This window comes from Puntigrus tetrazona, chromosome 21, assembly GCF_018831695.1.
Source record: "Puntigrus tetrazona isolate hp1 chromosome 21, ASM1883169v1, whole genome shotgun sequence".
NCBI classification, from domain to species: Eukaryota; Metazoa; Chordata; class Actinopteri; order Cypriniformes; family Cyprinidae; genus Puntigrus; species Puntigrus tetrazona.
The window spans coordinates 14490770-14513852 of record NC_056719.1 but is presented as its reverse complement, the minus strand read 5'-3'; the positions used below and the strand labels follow the sequence as shown (position 1 = coordinate 14513852).

General features: G+C 37.2%; 1 protein-coding gene across 2 annotated transcripts in view; it reads left to right on the top strand.

The window, feature by feature from the left end:
• LOC122326828 (short transient receptor potential channel 5-like) overlaps positions 1–22724 on the top strand; it is a 30894-nt gene extending 8170 nt beyond the window's left edge. For both annotated transcript variants that reach the window (XM_043222001.1, XM_043222002.1), the window contains exons 2-11: positions 2024–2432; positions 5851–6372; positions 9102–9438; positions 10182–10321; positions 10456–10778; positions 13266–13461; positions 15032–15241; positions 16728–16769; positions 18608–18697; positions 19364–22724. In XM_043222001.1, coding sequence (XP_043077936.1) covers positions 2046–2432; positions 5851–6372; positions 9102–9438; positions 10182–10321; positions 10456–10778; positions 13266–13461; positions 15032–15241; positions 16728–16769; positions 18608–18697; positions 19364–20182 — 3066 coding nt within the window. In that variant the 5' untranslated portion in view covers positions 2024–2045 and the 3' untranslated portion in view covers positions 20183–22724. The remainder of the gene's footprint in view (positions 1–2023; positions 2433–5850; positions 6373–9101; positions 9439–10181; positions 10322–10455; positions 10779–13265; positions 13462–15031; positions 15242–16727; positions 16770–18607; positions 18698–19363) is intronic.
• The last annotated feature ends 359 nt before the right edge of the window (positions 22725–23083 follow it).

The window sequence follows — 23083 nt, the reverse complement described above, 5'->3', positions numbered from 1 at the left end:
GCTCCTTTTAGTGTACCCATTTGGCTCTATTTATCTACAACACAATTGCATCATTCATTTGTTAATAGGGATGCTTACTGAAGTCTTGCATCTCTAGTCAGGGTGAAGCGAAGCAACACAAACCAGCTATTTTGGCAGTTGCTCACATAATTTTACGCATCTGTTACCTACCATGTCTAGAAATCGAATGGGCGTTATGGACTGGTAATGGTGTGTGATCACGTTTAGAGATGTTTACTTTTCATGTCACGCTAAATATATCGGTAATGCATGAAAGAAAATGGAAGAGAGAGTCACCTGATAAAAATGGGCAATACGCAATGTTATATATTCAAAAAAGTATTCTTAACATAATTTATTATTCAAAAGGCTTCGATTATAAATTTAATAAACTGAAATGGCCATTATAGCTGTAACGCGTACAAAGGATAGAATCATAAGAATAGACTCTTGATTAAAAAACAAACAGTGAAATTTATGCTTACATCAATAATACATCAACAAATTATATTCCCATCTCACCTTCATTGATGTGGTTCAGTTCCTAATTATCCCAATGACAGGCGGCGGTTTGTCTGCTGCCACTGTTATCCAGGGCGTCCCCCAGGGATCAGTCATCGGCCCTCTGTTCTTTCTAAACTACAGGATTCCCAACAGACAAATAATGTGACATCAGTCCCAGATCTAAACTTTCCATCACCCTCATTACTGCATGATTTCATGGCTGAAGCTCTACATGGATTTTTTTCACATATTTGTATGTCATGCTTTTGAACAACATTTTGTATACAGATTTTTTTCCCACCAAATGTGCCTTGCTAAGCATAGTTGGGAAATTATACTTTTAAACCAAACAGTTTGCAATATTGATTAAGCCATAAAAAGTAATGATTAACTACGTTTAGAATTTTTCAAAGGGCCGTTTTTTAAAATCTGTTGGTTTATGTAAATATGCACTAAACCGCATGCATCTTGTCGGTCTATTAAGACACCGTTCCATGTTAAATCAAAAAACACTTCTAAAGAACGTTTTTGTGCACCTAAAAGGACTAAAATATATTTGGTAAAACGACTAAAATTTAAATAATTCTAAAACCTCTAGTTACAAAATGTGTTGACCCCAGGTGAGAGGGATCACTTCAGATTGATGATTTCAAAAAGTTTCAATCACTTGTAGGGAACAGCTCTTCTTGGAAATCAGGGCTCAATCAAGTGTGGACAAACTGAGCAAAAAATCCTCTTCATATCACAGTGTCCCACTCTTGGCCAGCTGACTCTCCTGGAAAACTGGTTGCAGCCATAGTGTGTCATTTGCATGCATTTATATGCATACGTTAATATGTATGTATAATATTCCGTGTTCCATCTGCAAATATGTGCTGGATAGATAATATCATTATGCATTTCCACATCTGATTGTAGTATTAAATTGTTACCCAAATTTGTTTGATTACCAACGTTGTTTCAAATATCTTTCCTGTTTTTTGGAATGACATGAAGGTGATGAAATGATGACAATTATTTTTCTCGTTTTTGGGTAAACTATTACTTTAAGGCAAGGATCAGTGTTGGGGAGAGTTACTTTGAAAAGGAATGCATTACAATATTTGCGTTAGTCCCTAAAAAAGTAACTAATTACATTACTTTTTATGGAAAGTACTTTACTAATTACTTTAAAAAATATATATATTATTACGTAACTTGAGTTACTTGTAATGCTTTACCCCAACACAGGCAAGGATCATAGAAATATTGTAATTTCGAACTTATCTTGTCTCATGTAGTTAAAATATTGGCTGTATCTTTTTAAGATCATTTATGGTAGAAATGTTTAGCAATTGTTGTGTCTGAAACTGGCCTTTCAAAAATCTATTCATTCTTAAAGGGAGGGTCTAAATAGTAAAATATTCACTGGACTAAAAAGTGTCTATCCTCGCTCCTACATCTGGCTTTGTTCTGATATGAAAGAAATGTAGTGTCATTTTGAAATGACTAACTGATTGTTCGCTCAATCCCCGCACAGCTTTATCTGGACTTGAGTCCACATGAACCCCATGGCGCAGCTGTACTACAACAAGGCCCGTAACTCCCCGTACCGCGATCGCATCCCGCTGCAGATCGTGAGGGCGGAGGTTGAGCTGTCTGCCAAGGAACGAGCCTACCTGACGGCGGTGGAGAAGGGAGACTATGCCGGAGTTAAACAGGCTCTTGAGGAGGCCGAGATCTATTACAACATCAACGTCAATTGTCTGGACCCGTTGGGCCGCAGCGCGCTCCTCATCGCTATTGAGAACGAAAACCTGGAGGTGATGGAGCTGCTGTTGAGTCATGGCGTGCACATGGGCGACGCGCTCCTCTACTCCATCCGCAAGGAGGTGGTGGGAGCCGTGGAGTTGCTGCTATCCTACAAGAAGCCAAGTGGAGAGAAACAGGTGACTTCCTTCGTTCACGTCCAACTTTTCTGTTTGAATAGCATGTAGCTGTACTGATATGCATTTAAATCCTCTTGGCGAGTTCATATTAATGAGTTGGGAAGTCTTGATTATGACAAGAAGTTTATGTTTATTATCATTCAGTTGGTAAAGGTGTTGCAAATGGAATGGAATTCAAGTGAATTCAGTTATTCTTACTATTATTATGTTAATTTACACTGTATATCTACCGCAGTTTTACTATATTATTGTATTTTGTACATAGTTGTGAAATGTACAAGTTGCACGCAAGTTACGATATTGTAAAATTATATTAGATTTGCAGTGTAAATAAACATAATAACAATAACAATTTAATTTCCTTCTACTTCATTTCTCACTGTACAACACCAACTCAGAGACTCGGCTAAAAGATATTGTAAGAAATCGCTGAAATTGAATGCTGAATGCGTGAATGCTAATAATGCATAATTACTGTAATTACGATATGGCGTGAAAGCTCCTAAAGTTTACAGTTTCATACTCGTAATTACGCTGTTGCGGTGGAATTCATTTGCGTTCAGCTAGGTTCACGCAGGGTGGTAAAATTATCCATTTACATGATTAAGAATAATGCATGGTTTCTGTCGCCGTTTACGTTTTTTTCGTCAGTTGACGCAGTTCTCCAAGTAATATGACACGTCGTGCTCTACTTTTGGGTCATTTGGTACGACAGCTGATAAAAAACACAGCAGCTTTTGTTCTATTTTTCTGTTAAAAGTCAGAAATGACAAGGAGGCAGCTACCCGCTATACAAAGCCAATGGAGAACATTGGATCGTCTGGTGGCCGTGGTTTTCAGTTTATCACGTGCGTCGTTCTGTCTCTGCAGGCTACTGATTAAACAGTTTTAGTCTCTTCTCATTTTGATGAACCGGTATTGATTCTTAAAACCCATGAATCAGTCTTTTATGATTATTTCGTGCGTGAAAACACAACGTCACCGAACGTTGTTAGAGTGCCCTTCATTTAACAATCACAAGAAACTTTATCATGGCATGAAAACAATTCTATTTTGCTACTGTTAAATGTCACGCTTCAGTACACTGACACAAACGTGAATGAACATCAGAAAGTATGCTCAAAGAAATAGTACAGCTTACTGATATGTGTCAGTCTCATGTAATTTCTGAATCTCTAGTTTTTCAACCAGAGAAAGATGTCAGTGAAACAGTTTAGTAAATAACGTTGCCTTGTGTGCAAAATAAAATTTTGAGTGATGAGTATTATATCTAAAATAAATAGCATTTGAATTTGTGTGCATTAGCTGGAAGGTTTTTTTTTGGTTTTCAGATTCAGTAGGCATGTACCTGATATCCAAACGAGTCAATACTGAATCAAAATTGCAAATGAATTGATTCAAGAGCTTGCTAATCTGAATCTAATAAATTTGTGAAATCTGTATCAATATCCAGTCCTATTACGGAGTTTCAGCCCTTGTTAGAATTTTTCTGGAGTAAAAGTAAAAGTTCTGGACAGCACAGATTGAAATCATTTAGCTTTCTTTCTTTTCCCACAATGTAAAATGCCTTTAGGAAACACCTCTGAATTCAATCGCTGGCCTTTTTTTAAGTGAAAGGTATAGATATCACGGTGACTCATCTGAAGCGGCTCATAAAATGCCTCAAAGGAATCCATTTTTCCTTGATCTTTTGAGATCAAAAACTTGATGAACTATGAACATTTTCACTCCAGAATAGGCTATTTATTGAAATAAAGCATCAAAACAATCATTCTTCCTTAACATTGAGGAATACTAAATTTATGCGTCTATATTTTCAGATTGGTGGAGTAAAATCACTCAAAATTGGTACTTTAATGGTACTTTAATGCACCCAAAGAGAATAATCGTACAAAAAAATGGTAAAGGCATAGGAGGCTCTGTGTATTGTCAAATATGCAAAATTCAAGTCTCCAAAATCGAATGAATAGGCCACTACATGTCAACTATTAGTTAGTAGAGTATTAGTAGACCGTCTGCTTAATATCTTCGAACACTTTATTTTGATGGCTTCACAACATACTGACAATGCAAAACTTTGCAAGTTTAAAACCAAGTTATTAAACCTATACTAACACTCTACTCTAAAAGTTGGTAGACATGTAGTTGCAAATTACTGAGATTTATTTGACATTGACACATAGTTACAAAGTTACTTATAGACGGTTTCAACGACAACAACATAAACAAACGAATGCGAATTTCTGCGAATGCATGCTTTTGTGGCCCTAACTATATTCCGGTAGACATCGCAATAGAATCAGCAACAACACCTAAATCCTTCTGGAGGTGATTCTTTTTTGATAACAAACAAAATATGTTTGCTGCGTAAATCAGACGGAATTAATAAAAATGCGAATTAATTTTCTGCCAACAGGAGGTGCTTTAAGCACGAGAAATGTAGTTTTTTCCTGGTAACGTGCGAAAACTAAGCAGCTCTAAGCATACAAACGCTGCTTCTATACATGCACAATGAAATGAAAATGACATTTTCTGAAGACAGTCTTCAGAAATACATTGATATATAAAAACACCTTTCGCCTCGGTTGGATTTTTAAACATGCATTATGTGCTCATGTTTATTCAACGAAGCGTTTCCGAAAAAATCTGTCAGTTTTGATGTTGTGGCAGGTCGCCACAAATAAATAAATGTATCAGAAACACATCCCACAGCGCAACAATCTGAGACCACTTTTATTGCTCGTCATCAGCTGCATTTGTAGCCGGCGGCACTAACCGAATCAATACACAAACACAGACCGGAAGTTAACTTATAGGGCCAGGCGTGTGAGCCAGATGAAACTCTCTATAGTTAGTAGACTATCAAAATAAAGTGTAAATGAAAATGTTGATTTTGTCAGAGCCATAGCTATAGTAGGAAGCCATTTTGTCCATTTTAATGCACCCTTGACAATTCGCAACAAACACATTTGTTAGGTTTTGTCTGATCAGTGTTTGTTGGTGTTGGATGGCGATTGTGTTCATCTATTATATTTTGCACAGTACATTACACTGTAAAGATTGACAACTTCTTTAATAGTGTTCTTTTACATTTATTTATTGTTCTCTTTATTTTCTCTCTTCGAGAATTTTTTCTCTATTCTCTCACAGATGGAGTTTTGGTTCCTTGCTGCTGTCGCCTCTGGCTTGCTCAGTTGGGGACACTTAATTTTTTTTATTTTTGATTTGACTGCACAGATATTATTTAAACTGAACTGAGCTAGATAATGACGTCTCTGAATTCAATAATGAAATACCTAACTTAAAAATTGAGTGTTTAATCTTGTCATTATTCATTACCGACACTCTATTCTCGAATTTGACACTGTTTTATATTGTTAAAAGCGCTTAATAAATAAAGGTGACTTGACTCTTCTAGGTTCCTTCTCACATGATGGACACACAGTTTTCGGAGTTTACGCCCGATATCACACCAATCATGTTGGCTGCCCACACTAACAACTACGAGATAATCAAGCAATTAGTTCAACGAAAGGTCACCATCCCGCGACCACACCAGATCCGCTGCGACTGCGTGGAGTGTGTATCGAGCTCCGAAGTGGACAGCCTGCGGCACTCCCGTTCACGTCTAAACATCTACAAAACTCTTGCCAGCCCCTCTCTTATCGCCCTTTCCAGCGAAGACCCCATCCTCACTGCGTTCAGACTGGGCTGGGAGCTGAAGGAGCTCAGTAAGGTGGAGAATGAGTTCCGGCAGGAGTACGAAGAGCTGTCGCAGCAGTGCAAGCTTTTTGCTAAAGACTTGCTGGATCAGGCCCGCAGCTCCTGTGAGCTGGAGACCATCCTCAACCATCGGGATGACCACAGTGAAGAACTGGACCCCCATGAGTGCAGAGACCTGGCCAAGCTCAAGCTAGCCATCAAATACCACCAGAAAGAGGTGAGTATCCTAGACAGACAGACTTAAAGAAGAGATTGAGTAACACTACTCCATTTGCAGTTTGTTCTGGAATGTGATGGGGTAATTATATAAGAACCTAGCTGGATGGTGAATCATGCTATAGAGCTGGAGTGTCAGGGAAGACAAGAAGCTGTCTTTGCCAGGTTGAACTGTAGGTGATTTTTTTTCATCCATCTCGAGATGTCTGCCAGGCAAGGTCGCCTGCTTAAGAGTGATAGAGCTGTGTGTCATCAGAGTAGCAATGCTGGGAGAAGCCATGTGCCTGTATGATGGGACCCAGCGATGCAGTGCATGTAGAGAAGAGGAAGGGTCTAAGAACTGGTCGCTGAGGAACCCCAGTGACCAGTTGATATGCTGTGGATAATTCCCCTTCCCAGGCCACCCTGAAATATCTACCAGCGAGATTGAAAGCCAGCAAAGTGGATTCTCAGTGACGCCCAGGGATGAGAGGGTAGACAGAAGGATCTGATGATTGACATTTTGTCAAAAGTAGCAGACAGCTCCAGCAGAATGAGAACTAATAATCTCGAGTAAGCTTTCGCAATCCCAAGTCTTCTAACTTATCATAAAGTTTGATTCAACTGACGATTCGATTCCGTATTAAGATTCTTTAAATATTATCTACTATCTACTAATGTGCCTGATGCAAGAAAGAGATGAAAGACGATCTACTCTAGCTTGTTTAATGCACCAAACGTTTATGTGACAATAAAAACCCTGAATCAACAAAGATAAACTTCTTTAAAATCTTTAAAATCTACAAATTTAAAATTTTACATACAATGAAATCATTTTATTTTGGTAGTGGCCCTAAGGTAGAAGACAACAGTGTATCAATGTCATTGATTAATGTAACACCTATTATAAAAAGTCCTTCTAATGTAATAATTTGTTGATTTTGATTAAGTTCTTGTTTATTTTCGCCTTTTTCATCAACTATACTTTTCTTACTGACAAATCGGTAAAATGTTAAAACAAAAATGAAAGACAAAAATGAAATGAAAGTAGATGAGAACGTTTTATTTGTCTATAAATGTTAGCTTGAGATGAAGGGCTTTTCTTAAGAACTGTTTTCTAATGCCGATGGAATCATTGCGAAATGTTTTCAAGAGAGGTGACAGTTCAAGTTGCCACTGCATTTTGAACCATTCGTTTGTTTAATAGGAGTGCACAGCAGAAATGACTGCTTTCATAAAACATAATAAGATTGCAGAGCAATGTAGGTCAGGCGGCAAGAGAAAAATGTGATTCGAGAAGCATTATTTATACAATTATTATGGACAGGCGCATCATTTTACACCTGCACTGTGAGTTCTTTTGTCTGCAGTGCTAAAATATAATCCAAGGGTTAGGGTGGTGTGGCATAATGGACTTGTAGATGAAAGTTTGCAGGTTTAAAGCTCAGAAATGTTGATCTGTGAATCATCAGCACTGGGGTTCTTAAGCAATTCATTCTAGGTTACTCCAAGGCAATAGATCTTGCAACAAGTGTAATGTCATTTTTCAGTGATAAAAGTAAAACCAAATGACGTCTCACACAAAGCCTGACAGTTTGATTTAATAACTGATTTCACCTCAGATGCCTGTAGGAAAAGTATTACGTAATGACATGAATGTCAAACCTCACTGATGTTCACTCGCTTTTAACATTTATGCTGTTTCATAACATGTGTTGTTTGTTGTCATATGTGCACTTTTTTTTTTGTAAGATATATGGATAGTAAACAAAAAAAACAATAATTTATATATGACGCCAAAGTGCCTTATAATGGAAAAATGTAAGCACTTTGTCAGTGATCCAAAACAAATTTACTAACTTTTTATTTATTTGTTTGTTTGTTGTTGCATTACATATGTATAACAATCTATGAGAGATTTTTAATATGTTGGGAGGAAATGTGCTTCATTATCATCGAATTAATAGAATAATACAAATAATTCCATTAATTCATTTGAATTTATTTTGTTCATTTAGTTTTTTGTGAGACTTCCCCTTATTCAATTTTCATATGCATTCATATTATTCATAATCATACTATCGTTCATATACAAAATGACCAAGAATATATATATGACATCTGTATAATCTTAACGTCTGTATAACATCATAAAACCAATTATTGTAAAAGTTTGTTTGACCTATATATTTAAAGTTCCTTTTTAAAGTGTGACATGCTAAATACGAAAATCCATATTTTTTGTGAATCTCAGTGTTCATGAGAAATAAATATACAATATTTTGACAACAACTTATAAAAACTAATCTGTTTTTACTAATTCACAAAAATGACACAATATATGCATTATACTCAACAACAATTTAGTATTAACAGTTCTCAAAAATGAGTCAAAAATGTACAAATATATTTAGGATGTCTTTCACGATTAGTCCCACAATGTTCCGAAATGTTCCACAAAGCACTAGAATATTACAGAATGGAAAAGTTCTCATTCATGCAAACACAAAATATCTAATAAAAAATAAAACGCGGACAATTGATATAAAACTTACTAAACCAGTGTTCCATAATTTACGATGGAAGTTGTAAAATATAAGTGGCATAATACTAATCAGCACCACAGAATTACAGAAGAAGTATGTTTCTTTCATCTTCAAATATTAAGCCAGATACTGAACACTGTCTTTATTTGTATTTGTCATGTATTCCACTGGCTTAGATCATTCAGCTATTATTATATCCTCACAGTTTGTAGCTCAGCCCAACTGCCAGCAGCTCCTGGCAACACTGTGGTACGACGGCTTCCCAGGATGGAGAAGACGTCACTGGGCTGTGAAGCTTGTCACTTGCTTCATCATTGGCCTGCTCTTCCCTGTCTTCTCCCTCATATACCTTCTGGCTCCAAAGAGCACCCTGGGAACCTTCATCAAGAAACCTTTCATCAAGTTCATCTGCCACACTGCCTCCTACCTGACCTTCCTCTTCCTCCTCCTCCTCGCCTCACAGCATATCGTTCAGACTGACCTGCATGTACAGGGACCTCCACCCACTATTGTAGAGTGGATGATCTTACCCTGGGTTCTAGGTAAGGCTTCTTTGGGACAGTTGAGTACAATGCTAAGTATATGTTTAGTATATTAAAGGATATACTTTTTATTTTATTTGGTTGAAGTATGTGTACTTCTTTAGCACAGGGATTATTACAGGTCTATTTCATTTACACCTTCATGTGTACCTTTTCAAACTTCTTTTCAAAGTCACTTTAATGCAAATTTTTGTAAATCCCTACGTAGAAAAATAAAGTGGGTGGACACTGTTGTGCCGAAATCCAAAGTGTGAAAATCTAGTCTCAAATATCCATTTAGCTCGAATAACGAAGAAACGCTTATCTGTAACATTCACTTAGCTGGCTCATTCCTCAAGCAGTAAAACCGGTGGCCTGCAAAGGAAATAGATACAGCTATGGTTTTATCCTTCTCGTGAAGTAAATGAATGCTCATGAATTATTGATATCATAATTTATTGACCTCGAGACAAAAGCAGAGAAAATCATATCTCGAGTCCCAGTTCAGGATTGATTACATCAGGCCTCAATCATAATGGCTTGAGGTTTTCTCTCAAAGCACACACAAGCCTAGAAGTAGACACAAGTGGAGGCTTGGAACAAATGACCTGTTGTCTGGAGGACGGGTGCAGTCAGAGAGAACAGAGTTTACTTTACTTTTTACAATTCTAACTTTATATGTTGCAATTGTTATAGCAAGTTTATGTCATGCGGTTCTGTATATCTTGCAATTGTGGGATAAAGAGTCATAATTACCCTTGCAGGCTTCATCTGGGCCGAGATTAAAGAGATGTGGGATGGCGGTTTCACAGAGTACATCCATGACTGGTGGAACCTGATGGATTTTGCAATGAACTCTCTCTACCTGGCTACTATATCTCTTAAAATGGTGGCCTACTTTAAGGTAGATATCTGAATTTTTAGTGCAACCTACAGCATCACAGAAACCACAACAGAAGACCACTTGTTAATAGCTTTAACTTATACTAGAAACTTGAGCTGTCTCCATTTACTTCTCCTATCTTCTCTCTCCATCAGTACAACAGCTCTCGTCCTCGTGTGGAGTGGGAGATGTGGCACCCTACGCTTATCGCCGAGGCTCTATTCGCAATCGCCAACATCTTCAGCTCTCTGCGTCTCATCTCTCTATTCACCGCCAACTCTCACTTGGGCCCACTGCAGATCTCTCTTGGCCGCATGCTCCTGGACATCCTCAAGTTCCTTTTCATCTACTGTCTGGTGCTGCTGGCTTTCGCCAACGGCCTTAACCAGCTCTACTTCTACTACGAGACGAAGGCGTCCGAAGAGCCCAACCACTGCAAAGGGATCCGCTGTGAGAAGCAGAATAATGCCTTCTCTACGTGAGTGACACACATTGTGAAGTTCTTTAGTCAAGATATACTTTTATAGAAGCTATAGGCTCGGCAAAATTCATAAAACTTTGTTATTAGTGACACCGGTGGCTGTTATGTGAACTGCAGCCAGCAACGTAATCCGAACGTGATCCGAACGCACGAAAATACTCATAGCAAAGTTCTTTTTCATATTTGCTTAATAGTAAATAGAAGTTGTAAATACCTTTGCAGCGTTAAACTATTTGCGAATATCTAAATGCTATCGGCGTATCCGTCATAAGCCGCATGGGTATATTTATAGCAATAACCAACAACACATTGTATGGGGTCAGAATTATCGATTTTTATTAGGATATTAAGTAAAAATCCTATTTTCAAAAAGATATTTTCATACATACACAAAACTTAATTTTTGATTAGTAACATGCATGCTAAGAACCTTATTTGGACAACTTCAAAGGAAATTGTCTCAATATTTAGATTTTTTTTGCACCCTCAGATTAAAAAAAATTCCCATCCTAACAAACCATAGCCTACATGAATGAAAAGCTTATTTATTTAGCTTTCAGATGACATATAAATCTTAATTTAAATTAATGCTGCATGCTTTCCTCTCAATAATAAAATAAACAAAACAAAAAGGACGATTCACTGTCATCAGATGAGGTGTTTAAGTTATGATAGCTTGATTATAATGTATGTATGTTTGAGACCATAGACTATGTAGATATGAGACTATAGTACAGAGACTATATTTCATATACAGTTTTACTCTGAAGTAAACTACAACTGCACTTTCAATACAATTAAGTGCCCTTAATTTCTATACACTAAAAAAGTGTATAGAAATTAAATATCAAATATAAAATGACAAATATCCTGCTGAAAAGTACATTTTAATATCAGTCAACAGGTCAGCCTGGTCATTGTTTTTTAGAGCAATATGTAACAAAAGCAGTCCAACCTGAGAACTAAATTTCAAGTTTTCTGAAGCCAACATAAATTAGTTTGTAGAGTGAATGAGGCCAGCTAAAAGATCTTTAACCACATTAAAGTAGTTCTGAGCCTGACCTGAACCTGATCTGGCCTGTAACTGGTTTTAGAAAGTTTTTAACTAGTCAGTCTGGGAGGTCTGGCTAAACTAGCTGGGTATTAGCAAGACTAGGCTCAGAGACCATTTTAGACCAGCAAGCTTAGTGTCTTCTTTTTTTTTTTTGGCATGAACATTTTTTTTGTTCTCCTAGAGTCAGAGTGAGTTGAGGACATCAGACATTAGATTATTAATGACACAGTTGAACAGTCGAGCTCCCTGTTGGCTTTGCAGTAACAGAGGTCTTGTAGCTTTGCTAATAATCAGAATAAACGAACTGTGATGCACATATTACAAAACCCACACAGACACTTCGGTCAGCTTGATCAATGGATATAATGCGGCCACGATGCCATCACGCAGCTTAATGCTGAACTCCTGCAGAGGTCAAAATGAGAAAGAAATGAGAAAGGAAACAAGAGTGGAAATGGTTATGATCTTCCTGAATTTTCACATCATAGCATGAGCCTTGCAGAATCATTTGATCTCATAGGACGAAGACAAAATTATAGAGCAGCACGTCATCCATCAACTGTTGTGTGTAATGACGAGGATCTGTTGCTGAAGGCTATGCGGTAATAATGTGTTCAGAAATGGGAAGAGATTTCAATGATACCAGTTTGTTTGAAAACTACTCTTGGGGAGCCAAATATTTGGTTTGATTCTAAGTAAAAACTGTCAGGAAAAGCATCCTTTCCACTTCTTCTTTCCCTTTTCAGTGCATAAGTTTATATATATATATATATCTATACCTATCTATATATAGATAGATAGATAGATAGATAGATAGATATATTGAATCTTATCTTGTCTACCTTTCTATCTTTCCGTACATCCTTCCATCCTTCCATTTTTTTTAAACTTTCCTTTAAAACGTCCATGGTCAAGGCCCAGAAGGACATCATGAAAATAGTTCAACCTTTCAACCTTTAAGCTGTGTGACTACAAAGAACACAAAAATAATGACTACTCAACAATTTCAGCAATTTTGCCGCACTCTCACAAGATTATGGAGACACATGTGGTGCTGCTGACCCTCGAGTGACAGAATTCATTTTTGCATGAACTATCACTTTAACTGTACTCCGTTAAGTCCTTGGCCACTTATGGTAAGTTACAGTGACCAAAGGTTTTTGGGAGAAATGTTATCAAAATGCAAGCCTAAAAATGTTTGTTTGTCTCCGCTTATTAAACCGGGATAGTAAATGATTGAAAAAGTCGATGTGTTTCCTTAGCTATATTTGCTAAAAACAGAATGCCATTGCTGATAATAGCGCAGGCTTAACCCCGTTCAAATTCAGTGCCCAGTCCGATTCTAACTAGAGCATATATGCGTATTTGGGACAAATCAAACAAATCTTGCTTTGCATCTTTCTTTATCTTCTCTCTCTCTGACTTCTCAGGCTGTTTGAAACTCTTCAGTCTCTCTTCTGGTCTGTGTTTGGGCTGCTGAATCTGTACGTCACTAACGTGAAGGCTCGTCATGAGTTCACCGAGTTTGTGGGGGCCACCATGTTCGGCACTTATAATGTCATCTCACTGGTGGTGCTGCTGAACATGCTCATCGCTATGATGAACAACTCTTACCAACTCATTGCTGTAAGTGCCATCTGATACTGATGTAAAGTTTACACTTACACTTGCTAACTGTTTGCACCGACACAATACCTCTTTTGGCATAACAAAATACTTTCAAGTACATATGCATTTGTAGGAGTTTTTGTTTCAGACACAAAATGGATGAATTTAAATGGTATACGCGAGACAGTTTGCTAGTATTTGTGCCATTATTTACCGCCCAAATTCATACAAATTTGCAAAAATCATATACATTTGTAGTGAGATCGTACAAATTTGCCACCTCGTAAAATATGCACATCTTAAACCAGAGTTTAATTTGGGCTGCTCTTGGTAGATTGTGTTGATTATTATGGAAATTGACTTTTATTGTGCTCTTTAGTAAATCTGGCCCTTTATGTCTAAAATCTTTAAGTCTTTAAATAGCAAAAAAGGGCCAAAAAGCCAAATTCAATAAATATGCAAGCAGTATTTTAGCATGAATGGCAATGAACCAGTCATGCATTAACCAGAGTCTAAATGTTTACATAGCTCTGTGCCATGCAGTAATTAAATTAAAATAAAAAAAATTAAATCAATTTGCTAGATGCAAATAATATCCATCTTAAAAAATGTAATCCTAAAATGGTTTGCTGTTTTAGCTGGATTAATCTCGTCTCCTGGCCTTGCTTAGATGACATTTAGCAAATTTAGTTTAGTTAGACAGTCTGACCAGGCCAGGCAACTAAATAAAACCTTTTTAAAATAGTGAATTTAATATAATAATGTGAATTAATGATTAAAGTGGCATATATTTGTATTGCGTTTGTGCAATTAACATTGTGCTTTTTACCATCTGGGTTAATGGAAAATAATCAAAATCCCCAAGTAAATAACCATGACAAATAAAAAGGAAATAACCATCTAGTTTAAACACATGTGCCCAGCTTCTAAAGTACGTTATATATACGCTATGTTAATTTTCCCCCCAAAAAAGCTCATAGTTATTTTTGTGGAGAACAATTAATCAAATCCACAAAAGAAAAAGCTAGCCTTCGTAATCTTTTAGATCCAAATCTGAAAATGCTTCTCCCCTCTGAAACAACTGACCTCCTCTGGTGACATCAGTTTAACTTTATTTTCCTCATTCAATATTTCGTTTCTCTCTGAAGTACGTCACAATATGGAAGTAAAACCGCTCGCGAACTTCCGGTTCATGCAGATTTTAAAACATTACATTTAGTGACTAATAATATATCAACAAATTGGAATTCCCCTCAAAAAGTGTATCCGTACATTGCATAATTGTTTTATTGCACAACATTAAAGCCATTGACTGTCATATATTCATGTTTTGTTACAGTCAGATGGGGTCTTATCTATTCATTTTTCAGGATATTAGTTTTGGGCTAAAGCCACATTTATAGGCATTTTCATCCCTGCGTGTGTCCCACAATGGGAACTGTTATACAAGTAAACACAATTGAGTAAACGCACATCATCCAATCACAACATGATTTTTGCAGTAACAAAAGCCAGTCTGGGACTCTGTCCCAGTCGTCGGTTTCGCCGCTGTCCTCCGTCCAACCGGCTGTCTGTTTCTCTGCTGCAGGATCACGCAGACATCGAGTGGAAATTTGCTCGTACCAAGCTGTGGATGAGCTACTTTGATGAGGGAGGCACGTTACCACCACCCTTCAACATCGTACCCAGTCCAAAGTCCGTGTGGCACCTGTGTGTGTGGCTGCACTGCCGTCTGTGTGGACATGGAGAGCCCAGACACGAGGAGGAGTGTAAACACGAAAACCTCAAAGAGTTCACGGTAATGCACTGTGCGCTTTCATTGTGTATGCAGCGTGGGTGGCGCATTACAGCTTTCACTCAATAAATCTAACACAGTCCTTGACAAAGCAAACAAAACAGCATAATTGTCATTATAAACAGTGATATTTGAAGAATCGCTAGAATAAGGGAAGGCAAGTTGCTCGTCGTCATTACTCATACTTTGTTAAAGCCGTTTCCCTGAGTATTATGCCATATTTTGTTTGTTTTATATCGCAAAGTATGTGGTTTATTGAGGAACGTTTTGCTGTTTCTAATAAATAAATAAATAGATATATTCTATTGTATCATTACTAGTGCTTCTTTCACCAAAAAAAGAAAAAAATCATGCTATTTATAGAGCATACCAATAGACTCAATTAAATCATGCAGGGCCAGAGTTATTCTAATTAATTAAAACAATCTCTCTCTCTCTCTCTCTATATATATATATATATAGAGAGAGAGATAGATAGATAGATTTTTTTTTTTTTTTATTAGTTTATTTATGGTTTTGTGTGCTTTACTAAAAAAAGTGCCACCTCTTAGAATGGTGTCCCAACATCTAACAACAAAAGCTATTTTAATATTGAGGAAGCGAATAAACCTTTATAAATCCTAAACTTTGAAACCATTATTAAGCATGTCCTGCCATTAAATAATGCTTGTATTTAACCTGCCTGTCTATTTGGCGTCCAGCCTCAAGTTGCCCTAGGCCGATGTCGGTTGCTAGGCAACCTCGCTTCAACCATACCAATTCCCGAGACATCTTTCGATCAGTTGAACTTCTCTGCTCTGTGAGGTGGGCTCTACTGTTTCTGCGAGCGAGCTCACCCACGTTCTCCCACACACAGCACATGGAGCGAACAGTTTTTGGTTTAACAATCATTATGCAAGGCATTTATTTCTGAATTTGTCGCTAGCGTTTTGGTGAAGGATAGGCATTCCAAATGCCTTCAGGTCATTTCAAGGAACGGTTTGTGTGAAAATAAAACATCTGTCATCATTTACTCACCCTTATGTTGTTTCAAACCTGTATGACTTTCTTCCATGCGTGGAATGCTAAGCCAGTAGTTTTTAAAAAAGTGCTAGTCATTTTTTTTTTGTTTATTTTTAAATAGGAATAAGGTTTTTCCATATTCCAGCATGTTCTTCCCCCAAATTTTTAAATATATATAAAATATTTTTATATTATTGTATTTTTATTTACATTCTATTTTTGAATTTGAAGTTAATAATTCAACCAATAGATGAATAAAAAACGTTTAACGACATCAAAAATAAAAATTACAAAAATGACACACACTGTAAACTTGAAAATGTAACAAAAATAAGTTCAAAATATGAATAAATACTATTAGTATATCAATGACACTAAAATAGCAGTAATTGATAGTTCAAAGTTTTCACCTTTGGATCATAAGTAGTACTGCATAATCTAATATTACATATGTATTGTTGAAATTTGCTATTGTTATCCGTTTCAGGAAAGGCATGCTGATAACCTCATTCAGAACCAGCACTACCAGGTAATGACATTTGGCCTGCCCATCACACTTTGGCATCCGTGTCATTAACCCATTTCCCGGATCAGAACCTTCCAACAGTTTATTTAAATGAGAAAACAAACATTTGCCTATGGGCATCATGCATATTAATGAGTTATTAGAGCATTGCACATTGTATAATTTGCATGTCTTTTCGTCAATGATAGTTCTATGTGCTTACAAATAGAAAAAAAAATCATGTAGAAGGGATTTTAAAATAAATGGTGCATGATCACACTGAAAATAAATATTAAGTTGTTAATCAGTGCATATTCATTACTTGCTCTAATTGCATTACACCCTGTCCTGCTTTGAACTTTATAATCACTAAATCCCTGCTGATTGCTTATGCATTAATACATATACGCCAACAACCTCTGCTGCAGTTTGCAAAACTGTAATGAACATCCACAATGAAATAACACCGCTGCCACCAAACAATGTAATGTATGTGAACACAGGAAGGAACTTAAAGCAGCAATCACACTTCGCCTATTTGTATGCTGCTATACTTTGGTGGAATTCTACATAGTTATGTATTATAGGATGGTAATTCATGGTAAAAAAAATGTCTCGAAACACTATACATTATGGAATATTTTCAGAAATTATTATTTTTTTGTCGCATCAAGACAGTAAAGATGCTTCAGCTAAATATTTAGTTAAGGGTATGAATGCTTGAATACTTAATATACAAAGTTGTAGAAGTCCATTTTTAGTTGAAAACAGTGATACATAAACCATAAAACATGTATAGACGCCTCATCCACCATTTTACAGCGGCCCACTTGAAGTCATTTACCATACTGTAAGTTTGCACAGAGCCTTCAGGTTTTTGGCGTCTTTTGATTATTCAGTGATTATTATAGTGGCGTCAAGACAGCTACAGTATGGCGGACGACTTGCGTATAGTGGCTAATGAGGCAACTATGTAAATACATTGAACCCCATTTTTCATGAGCTGTACACAAAAGGCCTATTTCTCCCAAATATTGTTCACAAATCTTTTTATTGCGGCCAGCCTAAGGCACATCTGTGCAATAATCATGTTGTCCAATCAGCATCTTGATACGCCATACCTGTGAGATTGATGGATTGTCTTGGCTCACTAACACAGATTTAGACAGATTTGTTAACAATATTTGAGAGAAAGAGGCCTTTTGTGTACACAGAAAAAAGTCTTAGGTCTTTGAGTTCAGCTCATAAAAAATTGGTGCAAAACCAAAAATTATTTATAATTTTGTTCAGTGAATATCTATGGCGCAAACCCCCATTAAATTTAAAATCGCCTGTTTGAATTTACAAGATATAGCAGAACACTGAGTCATATGACGTTTTGAAATATTCTATTAAGCAAGGTCTCTCGTGAGAGCGAGGTTGTATACAATTGCTACAGACAAATGTTTCTTCCTAACAAGAGCTGCAGTAGCGGATATTGCACTAGCTCTTGTTTAGTTGTTGTGCGCAAGTGTGTTTGCAGAGCTACCGCTGGCTCATTCTTTATTGGATATGCAAATAAATGCTAATGAATGCACATCCAGATTTTCACCTCCAGCTAATACATATGTCATGAATATGCCCAAAACTGATTTTCGCCGCTTATTAAACTGGATTCGCTAAATATGCGCATGCCAATCACATTCAGAGCATATCACCCTATCTTACCCCATCTGAGAATAAACCATCACCCCCTTTGGGGAGGTGGAAAGTTCTTGTGATTCATGTGAAGACAAGTGAAAACAAGGTTATTTGTAGATCAAAATGTAATATGTCAAAGAAAAATGTATTGAAAATCATCCTGTTTGTTGCCGTTTTTTTAGGAGGTGATCAGAAACTTGGTAAAGCGATATGTTGCAGCCATGATCCGCAGTGCCAAAACAGATGAAGGGCTGACAGAGGAGAACTTCAAGGTATAAGGATTTTTTTTTGGTTATCTTATTCTCTATATAAGCACTTATAGAGGCCATGATGATCTCATTTGTATTCGTAAAGTGTACATTTTTATCCAAATGTAGTCATGCAAGTCTGACTCTTATATATGGTAGAAAACACTTGAGAAATGAATACTAATAAAATCTTTAATATTAAGTAGATGCACACTGTGAACCATTTAAATATTTATAGAATAAATTTACTTTGAATTACAGCTAAAAAGGATTTAATTCATAATTATTTACTGCCTAGCTGCTATAGTGTTTAGTAAATATTGTTATTGTTCATTATTAATAACGAATTAATTAGCCAAAATGTACACAGTTTAAACTGCAATACAGCAACTTTTATAAGTAAAGTTTGGTTGATGTGTGATAAACTTGGGTTCAAATGGCTCATATGATGAACTAAGTACAATATGAGTTATATTGTGTTGTAATATTGTGCCATAATATTATGACGCCATCTCCTTATATTAAACCTCAGACATTTAGGGAGAGATTGATTATGACATAAACTCCAGATATGACTCATCCCTGAAGTCCACAAGGAAAATAACCAAAAATCATGAAGATAAATGTCAGAATATTTCCTGTAATAAGGTGATGCAGTTTACTTGGTTTATTTGGTTTCTCTGCATTCAGGAACTTAAGCAGGACATCTCCAGCTTCCGCTACGAGGTTCTTGACCTTCTGGGCAACCGTAAACCACCACGACGCACATATTCTTCTAGTAGCGAGGCCACTCAGCAGGACGAAGTAGCTGAGCCCGAGGAAGAAGAGGACTCAGAGAGTGATGGGCTTGGAGAACTCAGATGTGGGGATGGAGGAGAGTCGTCCAGATCCAAAGCATCTACATCCTTCTCCCAGTGTTACAGGAGAAACAGAGAGTCCCAGTTCAGCGTATCGGCTCTCTTCAAGTCCATGTCGGGACCAGCCAGGGAACACCCGGAAAGCAATGGCTTGAGAAACAACATACCCCACTCGTCTGCATTTGTGCGGACCAGCAGCCGCCTGCAGCGCTTTTCGCGCTCCAAGAAAAACTCTTTGCATCGTTTGGGAATGCTAATGTCACGAATGAATGGACATATCCCAGACCAACATGCAGAGACCCCGGGAGATCAGCAACCTGCATACAGCATCTCAGACCAATTACCGCAAACATCTTGGCAAGGTCCCCAGGTTCTGTCAAAGGTAACTCGGAGCGAGATGCACCTGCACACGCTGGGAACTGAACAGGACCCAACGCAGGCCACATCTCAACGGGCAAACGGCAGGGACAGTCTCATCCTCCGGCCGCCCAGCCACTCGCTGCCCCCTCTGCACTGTGCTTCCAGCCTGACCACTTCCAGTGCTCAGCTATTGGCCTCCAGTGATGATTTGTGCCATGGCTGGATGGGACCCTGTGACAGTTTGGGCTCCTCCAGCTGGGAACAAGAGGAGTCAGTTACAACACAGCTGTAGAGGCGAAGTCAGCTCGTTACCATGTTTCACAGCTACCCAAACTATCAAAACCCTGCTCCTGGAGAGCTAATGTTCGGCTCCAACCCCAATCAAACACACCTGAACCAGCTAATCAAGGCCTTCAGGGTTACTTGATGGTTATAGGGAGGAGCGTTAGAACTGATGTATGAAGGATGGTAGTTCCCCAGCAGCGGGGGTTGGAGATCTCTGGCTGAAGGTGACTGGTTCGAAGCTTCAGCAACAGTCAAGGGCCTGTGACACTCATACTTTAGCATATTTATGCTTTGCACACATCAGGCCTTATTCACATAACACGAGCAAAACGAATTGTGTGAAAACATTCGTAACATCAATGCAGGTGTCAGTGCGACCATTCACGCATCTCCTACCCTAACAATTAGGGAAATTTGTTCCACTCGTGTTTCTTGAGTGAGACCACTGGGAATTTATATTCAAAAGTGAAGAAGCCCATGTAATTTGTGTGTGGGGAAAAATATATATTTTACACTCATTCTGCCATTGGTTGGACACTACAAAGTAAAGTGAAACTGTGGGCTGCACCTGAATTCATACTTTCCTACTCTATAGTATAAAGAAAAAAGAAAAAAAAAAAAGGCATGTGAAAAGACTTCACAGTAGTTATACATCCAGTTGACACTTTACTATAACTTTACCTATATGAGTCCTCGGGGGAGGATTTGTGAATAGGAAATAGCAGTGAACTGACGTTGGTAGGTTGCATAAGTATACCAAGTCTGGATTGCACTCATACTACACACATTCATGCTATATAGAAGTTCCTAACTTCAGGCTCATTGAAGATTTGCAAGGTATCACCGACGTTAGTAACAGTCTCATGCAGACAAATGAATCTTTGGTTTGGTTTGGAAAGGACTTGCTCAAGGGTCTCACAACTGACAAAATTGAGGCCGCAACTGCCTAATTGACTGCCCATGCCCAATAAAGGTAGATAAGGAAAATAAAATACTACCATTACAAATAGAAATTGGTTTGATTCATATCCGTCATTTGGATTGACATCCCCTTTTCTTAAAATGTTTTAAAATCCAAAATGAGAGGGTTTTTTTTTTTTTTAGCGTCTTTTGACTACTCCATTTATCAAGTAGGTATTAACATGTGACCTACAACATCAGTCGTATCACTTCCCCATAATTGACAAATCCTCTCACCTGGTCTTACGGGTTAGTAAAATATCCATCTCTGCACACTTCAAAGTATTAGAAGTAGTAGGCCATCGAGAGAATTTGGTCGCGATGCTGATTTAACATTACCTGTCACACACTATTGGAAGAGGTGCAGGAATAGCATTACATGTTTCAGGAAATCAGCTTATGAACATCTTAAGCTGCATTTTCATTGCACAGAACATTTTAAATATGACTTTTGGAATTTGACCCCTTGTGGCAATAGCAATTAATACATGATTTTTATTTTTAGCAAAATGTCAGTATTATAACTAGCAAAAATTCCAAAAAAAGCTAAACACTTCTGAGCTCTTTAAAATATTTTATGCGAGTTGCTCGGTTGCACCCTTAAGTGTGTGTACTTGCAATATGTATTAAGTATTTGATAAATGGGAAGGTGTTCAGACGTACCCTTAAGAAATGTAGCAACCCTCTTGCACAACTTAATCCAAATGTAAAAACCTCTGTTTATTTTGCAAGGGTATAAGTTAATTTTTTAAAACCAGATGCATTTACTTTTAAATTACCATCTGCACCGCATGCTAAGGTCTGGTGCTGTAACGTCTTTCATCGTCAACGCTAGTGCAATATTTTTGAAAAGCTTAAACTGCAGGCTTGAACGCGTGTACTATAGAAAGCCCTTTTTAGAGCTCAGAAAGTGGAACCAATGTATGAAAAATGTCTGATATTATGTAAAGTACTTACAGATCTTTAATTGACATTATTATATCAGAAGATACAGATAACAGAATGTGGACCTAAAGATATATGCATCTTTGTAATACAGTTGTGTCTACACAATGTTTATAAAAGGGCACCAAATGGTTTCAAATGAAGCTTAAAAATATGCATCTATGTGACTGGTAATATCTTTTCATTTGTTTTTCACTGATGTTTTATAGCAATGGTGTCAAATAGTGAACCGTCTCCTAAAAACACAACGCATGATCTAATATTTAGAGTTTGCTCAATACCGGGAGCTTAGTAGAGTTAGTTTTTCCTCATGGCTGGTCTGTAGACACTGAACCAGTCACGAATAATATATCAGACTCATTTGCTGCATTAATAACCACTCATTTGTGTTGCCTCATTACGGTTAATTTAAGCTGTAAGTTCTCCACAGTAAATTCTAAATGTCTTTTGTAAAATTTATTTTCTAACAAATTATTTTTCTATTCTTTTTTGACATAAAGGTATGTTTTTTGTTACACTTCATGTAGGATTTATGGGTGAAGATTTTTTTATACCTTGATTTCAAATAGAGGCTTTAGTGGTTTTCTAATTCACTTTTGTTTTGAGGTCTCATGAACAAAATAAATCTCATCTGGGTTAACGTCGCCAATGACTGAAACTGCACTTTTTGCTGATATAGCCCCGGCCTACATTTTTCTAGTGTTTTTGTGCATGTTATTGGGAAAAAAAATATTACATTTAAAAGAAAGATTGCATTATAACTTGCTCTGCCTGTCAAAGACTTTACTTTTCGGGTGATGTCACAAAGGCCCACGCAAGGTTTTGGTTAACATTAAAAAGGCATTTAAGGCTATTATTATAGAAACAAAATTGGAGAATTGGAAATGCCCTCAAAAGGCAGAACAGTAAAAAGTTTAAATAAATACTGTGGATGAAACCAGTTAAAAAGTCTTTCCACAAACATTTTTTTCCTTTTGTCTTTCCCATTAGACAGCTTAGCTCA